The sequence below is a fragment of the Coenobita brevimanus genome, chromosome 2 (assembly GCF_032717465.1).
Source record: "Coenobita brevimanus isolate Jiangsu-jjx chromosome 2, ASM3271746v2, whole genome shotgun sequence".
Taxonomy (NCBI): domain Eukaryota; kingdom Metazoa; phylum Arthropoda; class Malacostraca; order Decapoda; family Coenobitidae; genus Coenobita; species Coenobita brevimanus.
Window position 1 is genome coordinate 38658987 of NC_136955.1, and position 26142 is coordinate 38685128.

The 26142-nt window shown below is 40.1% G+C and overlaps 1 protein-coding gene across 1 annotated transcript in view; it reads left to right on the plus strand.

Annotated features, from left to right (window-relative positions):
* The window catches only part of LOC145392332 (microfibril-associated glycoprotein 4-like), a 59883-nt gene that overhangs the window by 15025 nt on the left and 18716 nt on the right, over window positions 1–26142 (plus strand). Inside the window, exon 2 of the mRNA XM_080266744.1 lies at window positions 21454–21905. Coding sequence (XP_080122870.1) covers window positions 21454–21905 — 452 coding nt within the window. The remainder of the gene's footprint in view (window positions 1–21453; window positions 21906–26142) is intronic.

Below are 26142 nucleotides of genomic sequence, written 5' to 3' on the forward strand. Positions count from 1 at the left end.
GATGTGTCATGTCTCCATGGTTGTTCAACTCTGTACATGGATGGGGTTATAAAAGAGATACAAGGTAGGGCAGTGGATGTTGGAGTGGCCCTGGTGAGAGAGGGCAGTCTTTGGAAACTCCCTGTACTGTTCTTTGCAGATGATACTGTGTTGTTAAGTGAAGACGAAGGGGAGCTGCAAGGCTTGGTGGATGAGTTTGGAAGGTGAATGCAGTGAAGGGTAAAGCTATGGTCTTCAAGAGAGGTGAAGTCAGTGAATGTATAGTGTGGTTGGATGATGAGGAAATTGAAAATGTGAGTACGTTTTAGTACTTGGGTAGTGTAATGAGTAAGGATGGAAGTTTGGAGGGTGAAGTGCTTGAAAGGGTACAACAAGGAAGAAAGGTTGCTGGTTCTTTGAAGGCAGTGATGAGAAACAAGGAATTGAGCATGGAAGTGAAAAACTTATTACATGTCAGTATTGTGATACCAACTCTAACATATGGAAGTGACGCTTGGACGTTGTTGGAGGGACACAAGTCAAGAGTGAGTGCGGTGGAGATGAGTTATTTGAGAGGAGCCTATGGAGTCACATGGAGAGACAGACTGACAAATGAGGATGTGACTAAGAGTTGTGGTGTGGATGTGATAAGAAGCATTAGGAGAAACACACTGAGGTGGTTTCGACATGTGGAGAGGATAGAAAGTGAGAGACTGACGAGGAGAGTGTATGTGAGTGACTTGGAGGGGGAGAGAGGGAGGAGAAGCCCAAAGATAAGATGGAGGGATGGAGTGGTGAGGTATATGAGAGAAGGGGGTGTGAATTGGGAGCAGGGCAGTGAAATGGTGGGGGATAAGTTGACGTGGAGACAATTTGTTTGTGGCCACCCCGTATAAGGGATTAAGGCGTCTGGCAATAGATACATAGATATATAGATAGTAAGTAAGTGGGCGAGCCTGTTTTGTACTTCCATTTCTGCATCCAACAGTACTGTAAATCTGCTGCTATTCCATCTCTCAGAGCCTTCCCTCTTTTCATATTTTAAAGAGAAATGTTTACTTAGTCCTGTTAGCTATTGGTACTACTGTCGTTGATGCATACAGTTCTTTGTAAAATTCTTCAACTCTCCTCACCATCTTACCTTTGCATTTAATTATTTCACCGTTTTTGTCTTTTCAGTGACATAATTTGTTTCTTTCCTAGTGCCATATTACTTCGAACCTGATTCAGACTTTTTCTTTTCTTGATGGTTTCTTTGGTCTGATCCATCTTTCCCTTTCTTTTTTTCTTCTCTTTGCCTCTTGTTGATAAGCTTATTTAATTCCACTCGTATTTCACCTTTCATTGTTTTTACTTTAATTTTCTTTGTTTCCAGAGAGAGAGAGAGAGAGAGAGAGAGAGAGAGATGAGGAGGCAGTGAACATGAGTGCATGCAACACATATTTTAGGAAAAGAGAGAGTAGGTTGATTACGTACGAGTCTGGGGGAAACAGCAACCAGATAGACTATTTTCTTTTCAGGAGGACTGATAGGAGCTTAGGGAGGGATGGTAAAGTTATAGGGTGCGAATAGTGTGTGCAGCAGCACAAGTTATTAATATGTGACATGGTGCTTAAGGAGCAGGTGATGAAAAAGAGGACCTATGCACCTAGGAGGAAAATATGGAAGTTAAAACACGAATCAGTAAAGGATGCCTTCTGTAGCGATATGAGAGTCGTGGCTGAACAGGGAGACGTGGACGGAAATGTTAATGAACAGTTCAGAGCCCTCGAGACCAACCTGTAGAAAGTTACTGATTTAGTATGTTGATGGACAAGAGGTCCACCAAGACAGAAAGTGACTTGGTGGTGGGATAAGGGTGTGGTATCCGCAGTTCAGAAGAAAAGAAGTTTTTTTTTTCCAGAAATGGAAGAAGGGTGGTAACAAAGGGGAATACTTGATTGCCAAGCGTAGGGCTAGAAAAGAAGTTTACAGGGCGAAGTCTGAGTCACAGGTACTTTTACTTAATAACCTAAATCGGGTGGAAAGGATGAATATGATTTTGAAGGAGGCAATTCAGATGAAGAGGGAGAATAGGGATATCATAGGTGAACAGTGTGTGAAGAATGATGAACGAAGGGCTGTGGTGTACAGTGGGGATATTAAAGACGCATGGATAAAGCATTACACCCGGTTGTTGAATGAGGAGTTGGACTTGGCCAGGGAAGGTTTGGTGCCAGCAGATCCAGTGTTTGGCCCTTGGCTTTTGATTGACGCTGCTATTGTGAGCTGGGCAATAGGCAGGATGCAGGTGGGGAAGGCAGCAGGTGTGTCTGGGTTGACTGCTGATATGTTGAAAGCCTCAGGAGATATAGGGGTGTGGTTAGTCACTGACCTTATAAATACGATTATATATGAGTGTGTTGTCTTGGATGATTGGCTGAAGAGAGTAATTGGAAGGTGATGCTCTGGAAAGAGGAAATTATAGAGGTACAAAGCTTTTAGACCAGATAATGAAGATAATGGAGAGAGTTATAGAAGGTATGATTACAGAAAGAGAAATACTGATGAGAAACAGTTTGGGTTTATGCCAGGCAAAGGGACCACTGATGCCATGTACACTGCTCGACAGCTTCAAGAAAAAACATATAGGAAAGAAAAAGGAACAGTGCTTTGCTGATTTGGAGAAGGCCTTTCACAGAATCCCTAGAGAGGTGGTGAGGTGGGCAATGAAAAAGCTTGGGACTGAGGAGTGGCTGGTTAGGGTCGCCATGACCATGTATGTGGGTGCTCACACCCAGGTAAGGGTGACTGGATATTTGAGTGATGAGTTTTCCTTAAATGTTGGCGTGCACCAGTGGGCAGTCTTGAGCCCCTTGTTGTTTATTATGAAGCCCTCCCACGTGACTTCAGAAATGAACTCCCATGGGAGATGTTGTATGCTGATGATTTGATGTTGGTTGCAGAGAATGAAAGGGAGGTGGAGGAAAGATTTAGGAAGAGGAGAGATGGTATGGGACACAAGCGATTGAATGTAGATAAAACAAAAGTGATGGTATCTAGGGCTGGTGGCGGTACTGTCAAAGAAGAGTGAAAGTGACCATGTGCGATTTGCCACAAGGGCGTGGGAAGTAATTCCATCTTGTGCAGAGTTTGTGATAGGTGGGTGCATAAGAGATGTAGTGGTATTAGAGGTAGTCTGCGATATAATGCTAATTTCATGTGAGCCGTGCATGGAGAAGAGCATGTGGATATTGCCAGGCTTGAAAGGATTGAATTTGCTGATGAGTCTCTTGAGTGTGTGGAAGAGTTTTGCTATTTGGGAGACATGTTATGTGCTGGAGGTGGGGCAGGAGCTAGCTCTGTGGCTAGAATGAGGAGTGGTTGGAAGAAATTCAGGGAGCTGTTGCCTCTCCTGACACTGAGGGGGCTCTCCCTTCGTACTAAGGGATCTTTGTATGCGGCATGTGTTTGGAGTGTAAAGCTGTATGGTAGTGAGACCTGGGCAGTGAAGGAAGAGATTATTCATTAGAACATAAGAAGGGAGGATAACTGCAGTAGGCCGGTTGGCCCATGCTTGGCAGCTGCTAGAAAAATAAATGAACCACTAGAATCAGATGAGGATGTCAAAGAAAAGGCTTTCCCCCGGCCTCCAAACCTTCCAGCTGATACTGGCAGGAAATAAGTCAGAAAGAACACCGTGCAGTATGGAAGAAACTGACTTGGACATTTTATAGGAAGGTGTGAAAGGAGAAAAAGAGACTGTCATACTGTAATCTGAAATGGAAAAAGAATGTAATTGTACTGGCTAATAGATATTGTTTCTATACCCACCTCTTATTTGTCAAATGCTTATCTAGCCTATGCATACCACTCTATTGCCAAACCAGTTTCTACCTATTTCCTTACTAAAAATGCGATTTTTCTAGTTTGAAACCATTATTTCTAGTTGTATCCTGTATGCTCACTTATAGTACCTTGCTAATATCTCCCATATTTATTCCCTTCATCCACTTAAACACGTCAATTAAGTCTCCCCTTACTCTATGCCTCTCTAGCGAGTGCAGATTTAGGGCCTTTTTCACAGTCTTCCCTAACCTTTTGGGCCCAAAAGTGTGTCGGGCCCAAACCAAAAGCACCTATGGCTTTCACAGTCACTCCGAATGGCTTTCAGGAGCTTACTAACCTGGGTACGTCTGCCTGTGGTGATGTGGTAGGGTTGGTAGGTCTGGGTTGCGAAAGCATGAATGAAGTAAACAGATATAAGAAAAAGACACCTAACCCAGCACTTTCCATGTGTTCAGAATATTTAGAAATCGAAATGTAATGAATGTGATGAATAACATGGCTGGAACATCCACTTCACACAAATCTTACTAATATATTCAGGGGAGAAGAAATTCGTAAGAAGGTAGCAAAAATAACGAATAGGAAAAGTCATCGGAATGAAGAGCTAACTAACGGCAACCTCACCACGTGCCTACTTGAAATCGGACGTAAGCTGAATCGTGATGAATGCTAATTATTGTAAAAAAGGCCTAAGTAAAAATAACCATTAAGAAGTAACATGTGTAACATCCAATAAACGATGGTGTGGTTTACTAACGGAAGTAGTATTAGTACATGAACATTTTTTTTCCAAACGGGGTGTTAGCTATATCAGCTTTTACATCGGACTTCGGATATTAAAAATTTTTATGAAATTATGCATTGGACAATGATACTCGTATTTCTTCCTGCCCTGTTTGTTGAGGAGCCTCCACCAGTCTGAAAAAGGCTTGTTTTCAGATACATAATAGAAAGTCTTATAAAAATACACAAACATATATATATATATTTTTTTGAGTACCGGGTGCATTATTTACCTCAGCAGTATTACACTGGGTATCTAATATTGAAATATTAATGAAAATATGCAACATATAATTATTTTTTTGCTTTATTACTTTTGATACCGTCTGCTGGGGAGGCTCCAGGCTCCTTAAGAATGTTCCAGTAATCTCTTGGGGACGTCCCAAATGCCATCCCTAACAAAGGCCTCGGAAGGCTGGTTGGGGGCGACTGTGAAAACTAAAATGTGTGTTTGGAGGCAAGTAGGTTGTTTGGGACTGCATCGGGGACGACTGTGAAAACGGTCTTTTTAGTCTGTCTTCATATGACAGGTTCTGAACATCATGTATCATTATTGTCATTCTTCTCTGTACATTTTCTAAAGAATTTATATCCATTCTATAGCAAGGACACCAAAACTGCACAGTGTAGTCTAAATGTGGCCTTACTAATGGTAGATAAAGCTGCAGTATTACTTATGATGGGTAACCTATTGTTCAAGCTTCTCAAAATAAATCCTAGGACTCTATTTACTTTATTGCTTGCATGAACCTGCCGCGTGCCAGTGCCATTTTAAAATGGTCTGACATAATTCCGCGGCCAGAGCCAGTGCCGTTTTAAAACGGTTCAAAATAAAAAACTTCACTGTGACAGCATTTTTCAAGATTCACGGGTAAAAACTGGCAGGCATGTGAGGTAACTGTTCCTCTACCATCCCCCAGGCTGTCAAAGCCATACGCTCACTTGCTCCCCCCTTCACGCTTGCTCTGCCTCATTCTGCCTGTGTGCCTCACCCAGTGCTGTACATAAAGAAGGCATTTTGTAAATATTTTCCTGTAAGTGTAAGTTGTAAATATTTTCTTGTAAGTGTTAGGACTATATAGTGAAGTCAAGTTGTAAATACCTTCTTGTACAGTAAGTGCCAGGACTGTACGTAATGAAGTCAGGTTCTACCTATCTTCAAGTAAGTGTAAGATAATGCATTCACAGTGAGAATGACAAGCAAATTTTGATAGATGCTGAAGTAATAAGTAATCAGAAAAGTGTACTGACCATTGCTATACCTTCCCAGCATAAATACCTGAGTATACATTACACAGAAAACAGCTTTCTCTCACGTACGTGGTGAGCATGAGAGAGCAGCTATACCTGTACACGAGTATGCAGGACTCAATAAAACTGATTTCCGAGCCTCGGTGAGCATTTTAATGGAGAAATTCGTTATTTCCACATCAGAATCTATCATTTTAGCCAAAAAAAAAAAAGGTCGAAAAATGGCCGGCACTTGGGTGATCCATAGGGCTAAAAATAGTCGGCACGCAACGGGTTAATACACTGTTGCCTTGGTTTGAGGTCTTTACTAACCATAACTCCTAGACCAATGTTGCATTCCGATCTGCTAATTTCTTTGTTATCTAAGTTGTATTTAGTATCTCCAATGGTATTCCGTATGTTAAGTACTGTACATTTTTCAATGTATAATTCCCTTTGCCAATTTTTAGACCATTTGGACAATATATCGAGGTCCTTTTGTAAGTTAAGGCAATCGTCAGTGGAGTTAATGATACGCCCAATTTTTGTATCGTCGGCAAATTTGTTGTTACTGCTAGTGATTCCTAAGTCTAGATCATTTACATATATAATAGAGACTGAGTACTGAACCCTGTGTAACACCGCTAATCCCCAATCCGTCTTAGTTCCAGTTATTAATACTCTCTGTTTTCGTCCCTTCAGCCAGGATTCTATCCATTTTAAGATACTGCCGTTTATACCGTGTCCTCGAACCTTTCTAACCTTTCGTGTAGGATCCTATCAAAAGCTTTACTAAAGTCCAGAGAAATAACATTGTAAGCTTTGTCGCTGTCTACTGCCTCATAGACCTTGGAGAAGAATGATAAGTTTGTAAGGCAGGATTGTCCTTGCCTGAATCAGTGCTGATTTTCATTTACAAGATTAAATCTTTTTAAGTGTTCCCTAATTTTATTTGCTAAATTTGACTAACATTTTTCTTACTATTGACGTTAGGCTTATCGGACGATGATTCTAAGCAGATGTTTTGTTACGCTTTTTAAAAATGGGGACTACGTTTGCTGTCTTCCACGCCTCTGGAGCTTCTGAAATTAATCGTTAAATAAGATTCAAAGTGGCTGACATAATCTTCTTTGGTTTCTTTTATAATTTTTGCATATACATCGTCCGGACCTGATGATTTTTGAGGTTTTAAATTATTTTCTTTCAATACATCTTCCTTACTAATGGTTATTTTACTTAGTATATTTTTCGTATTATCATCGTAAATATTTGCTGCTTCAGGGATCAGGTAAAGCTTTTCCTCGGTAAATATTGATTATTTAGGATGGAGCACATGTCTTAACCTTCACTGGTAATGTTACCTGATTCTGCTAGCAGGCGCAAACGTACAGAAATGGCAATGCTTAGGCGGAAGTGCAGTGCGTCCTTGAGTGCAAGGCTTGTGGGGGCTAGGTTTACGATGGAAGAGTTGAGAGATAGGAATGGACTGGACTGTATTGGTGTTGTGACGAGGAGAGGTAGACTGAGGTGGTTTGGGCATGTGGAAAGGATGGGGGATGATAACTGAGTGCAGAAAGTGAGAAGTGTCAATGCTGGGGGTAGGATAGTGAGAGGCTGAATAGTGACAGTGAAAAAGACAGTATAACCAGTGGAATAAAGCAAGGCTGTACTGTATGAAGAACCTTCTTCCTATTAGTAACATATAGCTTTGATATTAAAAAAATTAAATGAAACAAAAATAGGATTCGGTGATGAACTCCATTTTACTAATACCGTACATTATTCTTTGCTGATAATGGCATAATATATCACATTCAATAGATGATACAGATATTAACTGTAATACCGTAATACATAGTAAATCCCCTCGCAACTACGTTTGCACCAAAACTGTTGAATCAGAACTGTAGAAACATTAATAGAACGTGGTTAAAAGAATATTCAAGTCACGATATTCGTATATATTCTTATAATTAAAAAGAGACCCTGCAAAATAATTACGTACCGATATATTTCATTAGGCCTATCGGTAATAGTCTAATATCGTCTTGACTACAAATCCACAGGTTGGTCATTAATTAACTCATTTTTTTTTCTATCTTAAATACCCTAGACGTATTATTAACATAATATATAATAATAATAATAATAATAATAATAATAATAATAATGATAATAATATTGATAATTACTATTATAATTACTATTATTATTATTAGTACAGTAGTGTGTGATTGAATGGAAGGAAGTGTCATCGAGACTGATGTGGGTGAAAGCGAAATTTGAACGTGATTTGTGGGTGTTTGTGAGTGCATATGGGCCTGGTAGTGAAAGGGATGAAGAAGAGAGGGAGTCTTTCTGGAATGATGTTGATGAGTGTCTGCAGAGTTTTGGAGCGAACGTGAATGTGGTAATGATGGGAGATCTGAATGCTAGAGTGGGAAATGTAGCAGTTGAAGGTGTAGTTGGTATGCATGGTGTGCCTGAAAGAAAGGAAAATGGGGAACGAATGATAGGGATGTGTGTTGAGCGAGAGATGGTGATTGGAAATACGCTGTTCGAGAGGAAAGATATTTACAAGTATAAATGGGTGAGACAGGAGGGTGGAATGGTTGTGGATAAAGCATTGATGGAGTATGTGGTTGTGTCTAGGAATGTAATAGGAAGAGTGTTGGATGTGAGAGTTCTGAGAGGGGAGGGTGGAGGTATATCTGACCACTACCTGGTAGAGGGAAAATTAAGAGTAGATAAGAGATGGGTGAGAGCTAGGAGGGTTAGGTGTGGCAGGGAGGTTTTGAAAGTCAGTGAGTTGGATAAAAGACAGAAAAAGAGTATCAGGAGAAATTGAAAGATGAGTGGAACGCAGTGAAAGATCAGGAAAATGGCAGTGTGGAGGAGGAATGGCATTTGTTTAAGAGTGTTGTGGTGGGGCATGCAGAAGAGGTGTGTGGTGTGAGACGTGTGGGTGGTGGTGTAAGAAAAGGAAGTGAATGGTGGTGCAAGGAAGTAAGTATGGCTGTGGCTGAGAAGAGACGTGCATATGAAGAGTGGCTGCAGAGGAAGGATGAGGTGTCATAGTTATGAGAGATATGAGGAAAAGAGGAATAGGGCGAGAAGGGTTGTGTGTGATGCTAAAGTGGCAGCAGATGAAAGGTAGGGTAGGTGACTGACTGAGAATTTACAACAGAATAAGAAAATGTTCTGGAAGAAGGTGAAAAGGGTCCTAAGGGAGAGTCTGGGAAGGAAGAGCGAGTAAAAGCAGAGGATGGAAGGATATTAATTGAGATGGATGCAGTAAGGAAGAGATGGGCAGAGTATTTTGAAAGATTGTTAAATTTAGAGGAGGAAAGAGTAGCTGAGATCGTGGCAGACGGAAGGGAGCAAGGAATAAATGTGTTGGGAGAGTTGAATGATTCTTTGATCACGAAGGAGGAAGTAGAGAAGGCAGTAAAGGAGATGAAAACAGGGAAAGCTGCAGGTATGGATGGGTGTGCTGTGGAATGCCTGAAGGGTGGTGGAGTGACTATTTGTTGATTGGTTAGTAAGATTGTTGAATGTGTGCTTTGTGAAAGGTATGGTGCCAATTGACTGGGCAAGTGCTTGTGTGTTCCATTTGAATAAAGGCAAAGGATGATAAGTATGAATGTACTAGCTTTAGGGGTATAATTCCGTTAAGTGTTGTAGGTAAGGTGTATGGTAGAGTGTTAATTATGAGAGTTAGAGAAGGTACAGAGGGAGTGATTGGTGATGAGCAGTGTGGCTTTAGTAGAGGGAGGGGATGCGTGGATCAGGTTTTAGCAGTGAGACAAGTGTGTGAAAAGTACTTAGCGAAAGGCAAGGATGCGTTCTGGGCGTTCATGGATTTAGAGAAAGCGTATGAAAGAACTGATAGGGAGGCATTGTGGACTGTTTTAAGATTGTATGGACTTGATGGTAGGGTACTGAAAGGGGTGAAAAGTTTTTATGTAAATAGTAGAGCGTGTGTAAGAATGGGAAATGCTGTGAGTGATTGGTTTCCCGTGAAAGTGGGGCTGAGACAGGGATGTGTGATGTCGCCTTGATTGTTTAATATTTATCTGGATGGTGTTCTAAGGGAAGTGAATGCAAGAGTGTTAGTTGGAGGTCTGAGTCTGGTGAATGTTGATGGTGGAGAGTAGAATCTGAAGCAGCTGCTATTTGCAGATGATACTGCACTGGTGGCCGATTCAGAGGAGAGATTGAGACAGTTGGTAGAGGAGTTTGGAAGGGTGTGTGAAAGGAGGAAATTGCAAGTAAATGAGAATAAGAGTAAAGTGATGAAGTGTACGGGGTTGGTAGATGGTAGGGGGATGAATATAGTTTTGAATGGTGAGTTGCTTGAGGAGGTAGAATGTTTTAAATATTTAGGGTCACATGTTGCTGTGGATGGAAGAATAGATGCAGAAGTGAAGTTTAGAATGAATGAAGTAGGAAAGGTGCTGGGAGGAATGAAAAAAGTGTTTAGATGTCGTTCGCTTTGAATGGATGTAAAGAGAAGGCTGTATGAGGGTGTTGTGGTACCGACTGCGTTATATGGGGCTGAAACATGGAATATGGGTGTAGCAGAGAGGAAAAGTTTGATTATAATGGAGATGAGGTGTCTGAGGAGTATGTGTGGAGTGACGCATATGGATCGAGTGCGAAATGATGAAGTGCAAAGGAGAACTGGAGATGTTCGGGAGATGGCTGGTAGAGTTGAGCAGAGGGTGTTGTAATGGTTTGGGCATATGGAGAGAATGGAAAATGAGCGATTGGTGAAAAAGATAACTAGATCTGATGTGAGAGGTGTAAGGCTGAGAGGGAGACCACGAATAGGATGGATGGACAGTGTGAAGAGGGCGCTGGATGCTAGAGGGATGTCTGTTGAGCAAGGAAGAGTGGCTGTGCATGACAGAAATAAATGTAGAGAAATTGCGAATGAATAAATGACGACACAGCCCCGAGGGGATATTCGCCCGCATTTGGTCTGATCAGCTAGTCAGGTCAGGTGCGGGTAAGGGGATGGGTCTATTATGATGTGGCAGGGGGGTAAACCAGCTTTGCTGTCGGGCCCTGCTGTGGATATCACTGATTGCACTGCTCGGTTGACCGTTGTGCGGTGTGATGCGGTGAGGATCTGTTCTTTCTCCCCTTTGGGGCTAAGATGTGAATGAATGTGTTTGAATGGATGAGTAAATTAGGAGTGTGTCGTCCTGTCTCGGCTACCTCCCTTTCCTTGGGGGAAGCAGCCTAGGTATATTGATAGATTATTATTATTATTATTATTATTATTATTATTATTATTATTATTATATTGCTCTACAGAGAATTTGTCTTGTGGCCTTCCATAGTTACAAAAGCTTACAAAGAAGAGATGTTAACCTAATAGAATAGATATAATACAATGAGCAATAGTATGCTAAATTATTTATATCATAAAGCAAAGATCCAGCTGAGGGATTCTACTCCACTCGTTATGTCTTATGACTACGATCACTGCTGAGGAACTCCATTGGACTAACTACATCCTAAAATTGGACTCCATTGCACTAGTTATATCCTAAAGCTACAAACACAGCTGAGTGATTCCCCTGCCCCATTACAGCATAAGCCTAGTCTCCATTCCATTGCCCCGGTATAATCACAGCTGAAGCACTCCGTTTCACACTTAGGTACTTTTACATACTGTTTATACTTCCAATACTGGATGAAACAAAGGAAGTACAGTACCTAGCAGTTCTACTTCGAACTGAACTTAACTTTTTACCAAATGGTAGCATTTCATAACTAGGTTGCAGTGGGTGATCAGAGTCCTAATAACTTTATATCTCTGAATAACAGCTTTCTTATATAAGTTCAGTAACGATTTCACATTCGTAAACCTCATTTTACTACATGCATTTAGGATTATATTTAGTTTCCTCTTTGAGTCCATGCTGCTGTTTCCATACCAACAAATGTCGAAGGACATTAGAGACTGAACAAAGCTTTCAATAGAACAGTTCCTGTATATTGTAATCTACTCCCAATTTATTAAGTTTCATGACAAAAAACATTCTGGAATTAGCCCTGTTATACAGTGCTTCCACTTGTGATGAAAAACTAAAATTTCTTACAATGATGGTACCCATATACTTGCATTCATGCACAGTCTTTACATACTCAGAGCTAATCATCAGGGATTGCTGTGTCACTGGTGTCTTGCTAAAATCAACCACCATTTCCATAGTTTAGCTGACACTGAGCTCCAAGAAGTTGTCCTTGCAACATTTAGTAAACTCGTGTATTTCTTTTCTGTATGTAAGGTAATTGTTCATGCGAAATGACCTTAAAGGGCCTACAGGAGTCATGTACAAATTAATCTACAATCACTAGTATAAAAAGTAAACTGAAATAACACACAACGTTGGGGGACCCCTGTGTTTATAACTAATAGTTTTGAATTTTTAACCACGGCATAAACTTCACATACTGGGGGTCTGTGAGACAGGAAATTATTAATGCACGAGACAAGATTAGAGTTTACATTCAATTAGCTTCTTCATCAAAAGATGGGGCTGTATAATGTTGAATGCACTTGAAAAATCAATAAATAACATTTTTGCAATGTACTTAACTGATCTGGTGTTGACATTTTTCATAACTTTTAGAACAAAATCAATAATTGATAATGTTGCATCTTCAATGCACCTTTTTTCTTTGTAAGCAAATTGTAATGTATCCATATTATATTTAACCTGCTCATACGAAATTTTCTTGATTAAATGTCCAAGACATTTCATAAAAATACACGTCAACGCCACTGGTCGATAATCATTATGGCATTTTGGTGTCCTGGTTTCTGGAACAGGGACTATCTCTGAAGTTTTCCACACTCTTGGTATGCATGCCTCGTTTAGAGAGCATTGGAATATTTCACACAGAATTAGAGCTAGTTGTTCCTAACAGAGTGAAACCACCTTTGCACTTATTATATCAGGTCCAGTCACTTTACCACATTTCACCCTCTTCAGGCTGTCCGTGATGTTTTTTGAGTTATAACTATTTGCTCATCTTATTAGTTTTCAAGAATTCAGAGATGGAGTGTAGGGAAAATCCATGAATGGCAAACCTACAGTAGATATTTAGTTCATTACAATAATTTTCCAAGATTCTTTACATCTAGCAAATCTGTTCTGTTTGTGAAACTAGTGACTTTCCTAAGACCACCCCAAATTGCCTTTGTGTCACACCTAAATAAGTTTTCAGTGTTCTCTGTGTACCTTATTTTTGCATAAGACAATCATATCATTTTCTTTCCAATAAGGTTTTTAAATTTGCCCTATCGTTGCCTACAACCCAACGTTTCTTCTCATTCAGCAATTGTTTAAGTTCATTTGTGACCAAGGGTTTCTTAGTTGGGTAGCATTTAGTTGGTACCACAATATCAACACTGAAATGAATGTATGAATTTAGGGCATCAACAGTGTGATCAATATTAGCATTTACATCATACAGTACACTCCAGTCAGTGTGGTCTAAACAGCCCCTATGAGTTCGACAGTCCATGTCTAGACAGATTTCACTACAGGTTTGGAAGTTTTTAGCTTTTGCTTGTAAATGCGTCTTAATAAAGACATATCATGGTCCGATAGCCTAATGACTTCAATTTTTTAGACATGTACCCTCGTTTTTCGTTGCAGTAAAAGTGATCCATTATATTCTCACCTCTTGGAACAATACCAATTGACAATATTATTGGTAATGAGGAATACAGTTTTAAAAATGTGAGCCATTAAAATCTCCCATTATTATTTTAATGGCATCTGGAGAACTAGATTCAGTCTTGCACACTTCATCGATGGAACACATTCTATCCATTTCTCCTTTCTCTGAAATCTCCATTCTAGGTGATTTCAATGTTCACCACCACCTTTGGCGCTCCTCTTCACTGATCAACCTGGTATACAAGCCTACTTCTTTTCTATCCTTAATGACTTAGAGCAGCTTGTACAGCACCCTACCCATATCCCTGACAGCCTTGGAGAGAGCTCCAACATACTCGACCTCTTCCTTACGACTAATCCTTCTGCTTTCACTGTTAATCTTTCCTCTCTGCTGGGCTCCTCCGATCACCTTATTACCTTGACCTGTCCTACTGCTCTGGTGCGGCCTGTGGACCCCCCAAAGAAACGTTGACTGTGGCACTTTGGGGCTGCGGATTGGGAGGCCCTCATGCAGTACTTCTTTGATTTTCCCTGGAATGATTACTGCTTCCAAGATAGAGAGCCATCTGGATGAGTCTTGTGCATTATGGAGGTTATTCCCTCAGGCATGGAAGCATACATTCCCTTCTCAGATCCTTTGACTACTGCAAGAAAGCCTTGGTTTAATCACGCTTGTTCAAATGCTGTCCGGAACAAGGAGAGGGCCTATAAAAGATACCAGAGCCGAATCAGATCTTGTTTATGTTTCTGCCCGGAATCGTCCTAAGTTTTATTCACTTGGAACTTAGCTTCGAAAGATCATATTGAATCTCTTGTAAAATCTTCTTCCAAGAGATTAGGTGTGCTAAGCCAACTCCGTGCTTTACCCCTACACAGTTGTCAACTTTATACATGGGATTTCTTCACCCCTGTTTAGAGTACAACTCTCATGTGAGGGGAGGCTCCTCACATACAGTTCTTCTCAATAGGGTGGAGTTAAAGGCTTTTCATCTCATCAACTCTCCTCCTCTTACTGGCTCCCTTCAACCTCTGTCTCTTTGCTGCGTTGTTGCCTTTTTATCTCTTTTCTATCGCTACTTCAATGGTCACTGCTCCTCTGAACTGTTTACTTGCATCCATCCACTTCTACGATGAGTGCGTACCACCTATCTAGCAACAAAGTCTCATCCCTTTTCTGTCCAACTCTCTAATGCAAGCGTTAACCGTTACTCCCCAGTCCTTCATTTATGCAACAGGTGAACTCTGGAACTGTCTCCCTCTGTCTGTAGTTCCTACTTCCTATGATCTCCAGTCTTTCAAACACAGTGTGTCCAGGCACCTGTAAATGAACGGATCTTGAATTTGGCTGTCTTTCGTATTGTTTTTGTTTTTTTCTTGGAAGGAACTGTTATTGCAGGTGCAGCCTTTGGTTCCTTCTTTCTCACATAAAAAAATCTGTTCTTTGCTCTGCGAAAAATAATTTCATCCATACTAAATGCTCTCAACTCTCCAACTCGAATTCTTCCCGCTCCTCCTGGCACATTGCCAAATACTTTTCTAAAAACTTTACCTCATCATCCTTCCCTCCTCTTTTCTAGTCTGATGGCTCTGTAGCTATTTCTTCTATTGATAAAGCAGATTTCTTTGCTCAGACTTTCTCCTCCAATTCCACCTTAGACGATTCTGATGATGTTCCTGTCAGGGGGTTTTTATAATATCACTGGGTTTTTAAAATAAATGCTAAGTATTATTTAATTGATAATAATATTCAATAATATTAAAGAGCAGGGACAATGATTGTCTTGCTAAATCGAGCAACGATTCTCTAAGAACGAGAATTTATAAACTTTCTCAACAGTACACAGCAGAGACTAATTACTCACAATTGCTGAATTACTGTACTGTTAGCCTCTGGAGAAAGTTACTTCACCCCTGACAATAAATAACTAATACTAACATCAGGTTCTTGCTGAAGCTTAACTCCTAGGTGGCACAACGGATTTTAAGTTAATACGACAAGACTGGTCTAAGTACCAGTTATGAATAGCAAAACGTCTATGCAAGCTAGGAGCTATATGGAAAATAAGCTTAATTTGGAGAAATGAAACAAGAGTTTACTTTACACTAAGCTCAAGAAAAAGAACTGTTAAATTTATTGATTACAAAATAAATTTAACGTTACAATTCAAAATCAAATTAATGAGATCACACTCACTCACTCACACACGAGCTAAATTCTTACGCCTAGGAAAAACACCTTAATTAAACTCTTAAGACTAGAAAATACAAAAATGAAATACTGGTCGATGAATGCTGTGTATCACCCAATTCAAGGTGGGAGCACTGGAGACTGTGATCTTGTGGAGCTTGGGTGCTAGCTGACCTCTCCTCTCACACTTCTGGAGCACAGGACCTCTCTCCGTCAAAGCAACAACTGGACTGAGTAACGTGGGAAAAAAGGGGGAGCAATAGGCCGCATTTTTCTAACGGTCGAGTGAGCGAAACGCACCCAAAACAAATCGCTCAGCGGAAGCGCTAATGTCTCACACAGAGACGATCATGTATGACAATGAAAAATTGATTTGACAAAGCTTCCGTCCGAATTAGCGGTTAACTGAACGATAAACAGTGAGTTTTCCACTAATAGTTCGTGGCTTCTCACAAAAGGGAAATGTCGCGAATTTGATTCGTGACAGTTCCTCCATCACTTCCCCACTATGACTTCCGCATGACTGACATTAAAATTTCTTCAGCTGATGAATTTTCTGCTATCACTGGCCTCAATACTGACAAGGCATATGGGCCAGATGGAGTCCCTCCTGTTGTTCTCAAGAACTGTGCTTCTGTGCTTACACCCTGCCTAGGTATACTCTTTCGCCTTTGTCTTTCAACTTGTACCATTCCTTCTTGCTAGAATTTGCTCTCATTGAGCCAGTCTCAAGGAAGGGTGACCATTCCCAACCCTCGAACTATCGTCCAATTGCTTTAACATCCTGTGTCTCAAAAGTTTGCGAGTCAGTTCTTAACAGAATAATTTTAATGCATCTTTCTTATCAGAACCTTCTTTCTGATCGTCAGTATGGGTTCCATCAGGGACACTCCACTGGCAATCTTCTCACCCACATTTCAGACTCCTGGTTATCCTCCTTTCGGGACTTTAGGGGAAAGCTTTGCCATTGCACTTGATATCTCAAAGGCTTTTGATTGAGTCTGGCATAAATCTGCAATTTTCAAACTGCCCTCTTACTGTCTGTATCCTATCTGTGCCTTTATCTATAGCTTCCTTTCTGGTTGCTGTATAGCCGCTGTTGTAGACGACCATCGTTCTTCTCCTAGATCTATCAACTGTAGTGTTCCTCAGGGCTCTGTCCTATCACCAACTCTCTTCTTTTTATTCATCAATAACCTTCTAATCTGTTCATCTAACCCTATGCACTCGTATCCTGATAATTCCACCCTTCACCTTTCCATTCGGTTCCTGCAAAGTCCATCTCAGCAGTTACTTCAACAGACAAGGGATGAGGCTATGACACACCTAATGTCAGACTTTGCTCGTATCTCTGACTGGGGTAAAAATAATCTTGTTTTTAATGCATCAAAGACTCAGTTCTTAGAGTTATCAACCCGACACAATCTTCCACAGGAGTACCCACTAATGTTTAATAATATCCAGCTCAATCCTGGATCATCCTTCAACATGCTTGGGGTTTCATTCACTCGGGACTTATCTTGGCAAGATCATATTACATCTCGTAAAATCTGCTTCCAAGAGAGTAGGTGTGCCAAGCCGACTCCATACCTTCTTTATCCCTTCACAGTTGTTGACTTTATACACGGTTTTTATTCGTCCCTGTGTAGATTACAACTCTCATGTTTGAGGAGGCTCCCCATGTACAGCTCTTCTCAATAGGTTGGAGTCAATGGCTTTTAATCTCATGAACCCTAAAACGCGCCCGGGGGCAAAATTTTACCCCATGCCAACTTTGATCACGTGGCATTCTATATGACATAGAGAGACCAGGCTGGGTAAGGCTATAGCTTCAGTTTGGTGTTTGCTCTGTGGGTGAGAGGTATGTGCTTGGTGCTGTGACTATTAGTGTCGGCGTTATGAGTGCATTGGGGTAAAATTTCACCCCCGTACATAACCGTGTACAATTTTGGTCTGTTATGGAGTTTTTTAAATTAAAGTTTCTCATTTAATATCACGTTTTCGTTTTTTGGTTTTATTGAGAGATGGAAATTAAAGTTCAATCGTTATACTTTCAAATGACACCTTTAGGTTTAATAAAAATTGAGTTGAACTATTTATTTTTCCGAAATTGGGGAAAAATATTACGCCTGTACGTGTTGCCATCATAAAAAACAGGGGACGTGTTCAAGGGTTAACTCTCCTCCTCTTACTGGCTCCCTTCAGCCTCTGTCTCTTCGCTGCACTGTTGGATGTCTACGTGTTTTCTATCGCTACTTCAATGGTCACTGCTCCTCTGAACTGTTTGCTTGCATCCCTCCACCTCTACGAAGGGTGTGTAGCACCTGTCTAGCAACAAATTCTCATCCCTTTTCTGTCCAACTCTCTAATGCAGGAGTTAACTGTTATTCCCAGTCCTTCATTTATGCAACAGGCGAACTCTGGAACTGTCTCCCTCTGTCTGTATTTACTACTTCCTATGATCTCCATGTCACGGGGTTTTTAAAAATATCACTGGGTTTTTAAAATAAATGCTTAAATATTATTTAATTGATAATAATATTCAATAACATTAAAGAGCAGGGACAATGATTGTCTTGCTAAATGAAGCAACGATTCTCTAAGAACGAAAATTTATAAACTTTCTCGACAGTACACAGCAGAGACTAATCACTCAGTTGCTGTTTATTAGTACTGTAGCCTCTGGAGAAAGTTACTTCACCCCTGACAATAAATAACTAATACTAACAATAGTATCAGGTTCTTGCTGATGCTTAACTCCTAGGAGGCACAACGGATTTTAAGTTTAATACACAAGACTGGCCTAAATACCAGTTATGAAAGGCAAACGTTTATGCAAGCTAGGAGCTATAAGAGAAATAAGCTTAACTGCGGAGAAATGAAACAAGAGTTTACATTACATTAAGCTCAAGCAAATGAACTGTTAAATTTATTGATTACAAAATAAATTTAACGTTACAATTCAAAATCAAATTAATGAGATCGCACTCACTCACTCACTCGAGCTAAATTCTTACGCCTAGGAAAAAACACCTTAATTAAACTCTTAAACCTAGAAAAATACAAAAAGGAAATACTGGTCGATGAATGCTTTGTATCATCCAAAGCTGGAGAGCTAAGGCTGGGAGCTTGGAGAACCTGAAGTCAGTGGAGTTTGGGTACTAGCTGACCTCTCTCTACTCTCACTTCTGGAGCACAGGACCTCTCTCCGTCAGAGCAAACACTCGACTCAATTCAAATGATGTATGGGCAGGACGCAGAAGCCACCGGAAGAGGCGTGGCTAACGGTTGAGGCAAGCAGGGGCGAACAATAAAGAAACAATTGTATCGCTCAGTAGAGCACTTAGTGACGTGCATTAAATCGGTCACTTTTGAAACAGTGACGAATGTTTTGAAAAGTATACCCCGAAATGGAGAGAGAAACGGTTAACTGAGCGATACACAGTGAGTTTTCCACTAATAGTTCGTGGCTTTCACAAAGGGTAAATGTCGCGAAGTTGATTCGTGACACTCCAGTCTTTCAAACGCAGTGTGTCCAGGCATCTCTAAATGAACGGATCTTGAATTTGGCTGTCTTTCGTATTGATTTTGTTTTTTCTTAGAAGGAACGGTTTGCGGGCTCCTGGCCGTTGGTTCCTTCTGTCTTGCATTAAAAAAAAAATCATACAGGTGTTCTTCAGCAATTGTCATATTAATACCAGCTCGGATATATACAGTTATTAAGATCTGTTAAATTCCACTGGAAGATAGAATGGCTCCCAAAATGAAGACAAAAATCCAATATTGTCATTGCAGATATTGTTCACATCAGTTATATCCCTGCATCATTGTTTGTTGATATAGGCACAAACACCACCACCACCGTTTTTCCCTGATTCTGCTGATCTCTCACTTCTAATTAATTCGAAGCCATCAATTTGATAAGCAGTGTTTTAGTCATTCTCTGTATTAAGACAAGTCTCTGTTCAGTAGATAGCTCATGCTTCTCTGTATGCATAATTCCATTTGCAGTGGGGTTCCAGTTCATCCACTTTATTCCCTAGGGAGCAGACATTGCCGGAACACACGTTAGTAGAGAAGTTTTGAACCCCTCCGTCTGCATGGTACGCTTACCCAGTCACGCTGTCCTCGCTTTCTTCCATACCCAGTACTTCTGACCATCTCAGAAATTCCATTTAGGGCTGTCATGCCGAGGGAAGTCAGAGACAGAAGTTCATCACGCCTGTAAACGAGCTGCCTGTCGCTGTTTCCATTCAACCCGCCATTTTTGCCAGCTGTCAGAGACACCTCACATAAAATAATACCTCCCAGCACAAAGTAATGTTACAAGAGTCATGCTCAGCAGGATCACAAGTCATTTATGTATTGCCTGGTATACAGGCAGACACCTCAAGACATGAACAATTGCTTAAAAACTCGTAATAATAGGGGCACTAGTCTCCCTCTTTGTGGCGCCCCTCCGACGTCAACTAACAGACTCCTCCTGTGACGTCATCATCAGCTGGTGCCAGTACACACAGGCCTTCACATACAGACGGCCTTGGAGAACCGCCATTAGGTGACGAAGGCCGACAGATGCTAGAAGTGTTGAAGCTTTGAAAAACGAGAACGATATATATATATATATATATATATATATATATATATATATATATATATATATATATATATATATATATATATATATATATATATATATATATATAGATATATAGACAGCAACTAAGGACATTGTTAAATGAAACTGCCAACCTACTGATAAGAACTGGAAGCTTAGGGTTGTTATATACTACAACAACCTGAGCACGAGTGCCTTGGTGATGAAAAACATCATCAGTCGGACTAATATGTTGTCTGAAACTAATGTAGTGTATGAATATTGATGTACAACCGACAACTCCCCGCCCTGTAATAATACCTACATTGGTCATACGACGTGCAATCTCAGTCACTGTATATCTCTACATGTGCAAGATGGAGCCATCAAACATCACTGAGAGCACCATGGCAAATGCAATAACGTAGATAGGGCTAACTTGGTGTAGAACACCAAAATACCTGCACATAATAATGACGGAAGAAAACTGAAGGTGTTTGACGCAGTATATATACAGTAAAAGAAGGAGTACCGATGATTAATATGCAAACAAGCATGATTGCCAGCAACTAATTGTTCGACAGCGCTACGCTCGTAACACCACCACCACGGTCACGCGCTCATATATATATATATATATATATATATATATATATATATATATATATATATATATATATATATATATATATATAGAGACGATTGAACCGTCACTCACCTCGCTTTTGCCATGAATATAAGAACAAAATGCTGTGGATGCTTTATTTATCCTCCTGATCTGTCTCTCTCTCTCTCTCTCTCACACACACACACACACACACACACACACACACACACACACACACACACACACACACACACACATCAGTACACTTGCGCTAATTTAGTTTTAGTCTTATTTTGGCCAAAAAATATATTTGTACTCAGTTTAAAGTATGGATCTCATAATGAAAGGGTCAAAATAGAAATCCCTGTTAGTAAGTCAATTCCATGATCCCATTTTTGTTTTATTTCTTTAACTGTTAGACTATGATATTCATCTTATGCGAGACCTCTGGCTATTTTGATGCATCAACTTTAAGAGATGTTCATGGTTCAACCCAGGCTGTTACTTAAAAATATTTTTAATTAATTTTTGGTAACAGGAAATGCGTGTGAGTATGCAGGAGGTGAGAGAGGCCATTAAGGAGCTGAACACGTGGCGGGCACGACCCCGGCACTGCAAGGATCTGATGGCATCTGGTGACAGCGGGCGTGGTGTGCGGCAAGTGTACCCCTACCCTGGCCGTCCTTACGACGCAGCTACTGTTTTCTGTGACCACATTGTTGACGGTGGCGGCTGGACCGTCTTCCAGCACCGCACCAATGCCACCACCCGCGAGGACTTCTATCGAACCTGGATCGAGTATCAACTGGGCTTTGGCAAATTGGAGGGAGAGTTCTGGCTTGGACTCGACCTGCTTCATACACTCACGTCGTGGTCATTGCAAGAGCTGAGAGTGGACCTTGCAGATTTTGATGGTCAGCAACGGTTCGCCAAATATGGCGTGTTCAATGTTGGTCCAGCCAGTAGCAACTACCGTCTTAGTATCGACAGGTAACTGCAAGTATTTTTTTTTTTTTAATGTATATATAATTCCAGAAGTTGTGGTGACATATAAAGCACGTCCATGTCTCCCTGTCCTCTGTCATCAGGTTACCTCTTCACACTTATACATCTCCGTTTCCTCATCCTTCTGTTCCATTCTCTGTCACCCCCTAACCCTCCTCACTTCACTTTGCTCACATACACTCTACTTGTCAGTCATCTCCATTCAGTAAACACATAACCAAAGCATCTCAAAGTATTTTCGCATTGCCTTCCAGTATATCTCCTTCGCTTCCATTTTGTACGTCTGTCTCTGCCCATATCCATTCATGTTTCTCTCAGATAACTGATTTTCGACTCCACTCATACCTAGCTTATGTCCTTCAGAGTCCAAGCTTCATTTTTTAATGTTAGAGCTGGGGTCACAATAAGGTCTTGCCATGATATTTTTACTTCGATGCTGACTTCCATATTCCTTATGACCAGTTTTGTGCACACTACCCACTGAAAGTAGTGACACTAATGCTACCACTACATGTATCAAAATGTAGTGCCACTACCACAAAAGCTACTTTTATGGCAAAGCAGTGCACTACCGCTACTCTAGCCATTAAAATCACTTTAAATCACATAGATTTTTTAAAGATAATATTTCTACAGTAATTATACTACAGCTCTTCATGTTGGTGCTTATACCAGCAAAGAACAGTTCATCTAAGATGCCGGTTATGGCTTTTGTTTGTCGAAACCCAGTATTTCATTGTGTATTAAGTTCATTCACATGAAATACAAGGACATGAAAATATAACTAAGCCTCATGAAAATTAATGCCAAATTCAATCCTGCTTCACCTAATCTTTTACCAATGTAAGTATTCAATTTCTATTAGGATATGGGTTATCCCTTACAGTAATCATTACCAGGTAATGATTTCACAGGAAATTAATTTTGCGTACCTTGAATGAAGAATTTTTATGAACACCAAAATACGCATTGGTAAATTTCAAGTAAATGCCAAACCATGTTCCTTCACTACCAAAGAGATTATTCATTACCAAATTTGCAACAGATTGGTTATAAAAAATTCGAAATGTCAACCTTACCGACGGTCCATTGGCAATTGGCGTGCACCAAACTCAGACTTGTCTGATTTGTCCTACCTGTATAACACGAACACAACAAAAAGTAGCGAGTAGCAAGTAGTGCCTTGGATTACATCAGACGTGTAGCACTGCTACTGTTTCACCACACTGATAAAAAGTAGTACACCATAGCAACTCGCTACTACATAATGTAGTTCCGGGTCCTGGTTCACTAAGTTCACGAGCTGAGGCGCCTAACATAAATTCGGTACCTCAGCTTACACACAGCTGAGGCACCAAAACACTCTGCAGTTAGGTATTCACTACAGTTTTGAACGTTGCCTAACCCTATATATATATATATATATATATATATATATATATATATATATATATATATATATATATATATATATATATATATAGATATATATATATATATATATATATATATAATATAGGTAGGTGGGGGCACTCACCATCCACTCACTCAATGTAGTGCTGCCTTGGGTGTCTGCCCTTTTCTCTTCCTTCCTTCCTCTACCGTCTTTCTTTCTTAATTCTTTTCTCTTCCTTCTGCCTTTGGGTGACTTTACACTCCCTCTTCTCTTTTTCCTTCATTTTTCTTCATCCTTCTGCCTATGGGTGACTCTACACTGAGTGAGAAGCCAAATGATTTCCTGTACACCAGGAAACCATTTACTAGGCTAGGTGGTAGCCATATAACCAAATTATGGCGCCTGGTGGCTTAGTGGGTAATTAAGGCGCTTCAATCGAATTGAGCCTGTGTAGGTTAATCCCCAAAGGATAATTGGGGTTTATTGCTCACGTTATGTCGCTCAGGGATGAGTGGGCTGGTCACTCTCATCTTAAATGCCAGGACCAACTTGCCTAGCCCTGGGCTTCCACGCTCATGGGGCGACATAGGATTGGATGATGGACGTAAATATATATATATATATATATATATATATATATATATATATATATATATATATATATATATATATATATATATATAGATAGATAGATAGATAGATAGATAGGTAGATAGATACAGTAAGTATATATATATATATATATATATATATATATATATATATATATATATATATATATATATATATATATATATACTAAAAACACATGGTGAAAATATACAATACAGATACACCCACAACAACATTAAACTCAAATAATACTAACCCATAAACAACAGCACACACACACACACACACACACACACACACACACACACACACGATATACATAGCTCGTAGCCATACAGTATAATAACACACACACACACACACACACACACACACACACACACACACACACACACACATATTCGGTATCACTCTTTGTCTGTCTGTCTGTCTGTCTGTCTGTCTGGCTGTCTCTGTCTGTCTGTCTGTCTGTCTGTCTCTCTCTCTCTCTCTCTCTCTCTCTCTCTCTCTCTCTCTCTCTCAACCAGTTTCCTTCTCCCCATATTTCTACCCTTCCTTCTCTTCTCCTCGTCCAGTCCCTTTTTCCCTCTTCTATTTTTCCTCTTACGCTTCGTGTGCCTTTCCTTCCGTCCACCTCTCCTTCCATTTCCCTCTCCTGCTCAATCTTCGTTTCCCTCTCAATCATCCTCTCCATTGTCCATTCTTTCCCACTCAGTGTCTTCCTGTCCCTTGTCCCCGATTTCTCCTTCCTTTCTCATTTCCATTCATCTGCCCTTCCATATATGTATATATATATATACATATATATATATATATATATATATATATATATATATATATATATATATATATATATATATATATATATATATATATATATATATATATATATATATATATATATATTTAAGAGCAGCATTGTTTGTTTGTTTCTCCTTCAGTCACGCCCATACAGAGGGCTAAAGACTCCCAGACCCATGCATAGCCTATTCTGAATCAGGGTGACCCAAGGATGGCTTTTGGGGGGTCAAAATTCAGATCTGTGTCATTTGGGGTCACCAGTAAAGTGTTCGCCTTTTGGCCCGCGCAACGGCGGATACCTCTGCAGCCTATTTTTTGACATGGAGACTCACATGACCTCCAGTTCGGCGGTAGGCTATGTGAGGTTGACCTCCGAGGTCAATAAAGTAGCTGGTCGGAGGTCATTTAAGGTTACCCGTAAAACATGCTTGAACGACTGGAACCTGCAGCCCAATGTTTGGCATGAAGACTCTCATGACCTCCACTTTGGACATTTGCAATGTGAGGTTGACCTCCGAGGTCATTTGAGGTCACCGATAGTAGGTAATTGGACGTCACTTGTAAGAGTAAACAAGAGGGCGCAAGTACTGTGTGTTAATCTCCGAAGCTGAAATTGAAAGTTCCTGGACCTTTATAATCCCTCTTCAAAAGCATTAGAGGTATTCATAGACTTCCTGAAGTAAAAAAGAGAAATTGAACTAGAAAAAATAGAATTAGAGTGTTCGCCTTTTTGGTCCGGCAACGCCGGGTATCCGTGGTAGTATATATATATATATATATATATATATATATATATATATATATATATATATATATATATATATATATATATATATATATGTACAGTAGCCTAATTGCAATCGTTATAGTTACTAAAAAACTCGGGCGCTGCAGACACAAATACATTAAATAAATATATTTAAAAAATAGAAGTTAACAGACTCTCAAGAAAATCAAACCACAAAATAACCAAAATCTCAGATTCTTGAAAATATCTGAATTCTTTAAATTCGCCCCCCATAAATCTAAATTATATGTAAACGAATAGGCTATAATTATTATACAGCACTCAAATCACCCAAAACACCTAAACACGTTAAACACAAATGGAATATAGCATCCACATATAATTTTAAGAATTCACTGCCCTAGAGGAGCACTATAAGAAAGCTTATGAGGGAGGCGGTGGCTCAATCGATAGAGAGGTGTCCTGCAGTCCTACCGAACCCAGGCTCAAACCCCTGTTGGGGCAGGGAACAGCATAAAAATTTGATTTTTTATAAAAACAGACTTTACTGATCTACCCGACATGTAAAAATATCCCCGCTAATATCAATACACCAGTCCTGTATGAGACAGCCCCAGCATGTATTCAATATGGACGGTGGGTGTTAGCGCCGAAGTGGTGACGTG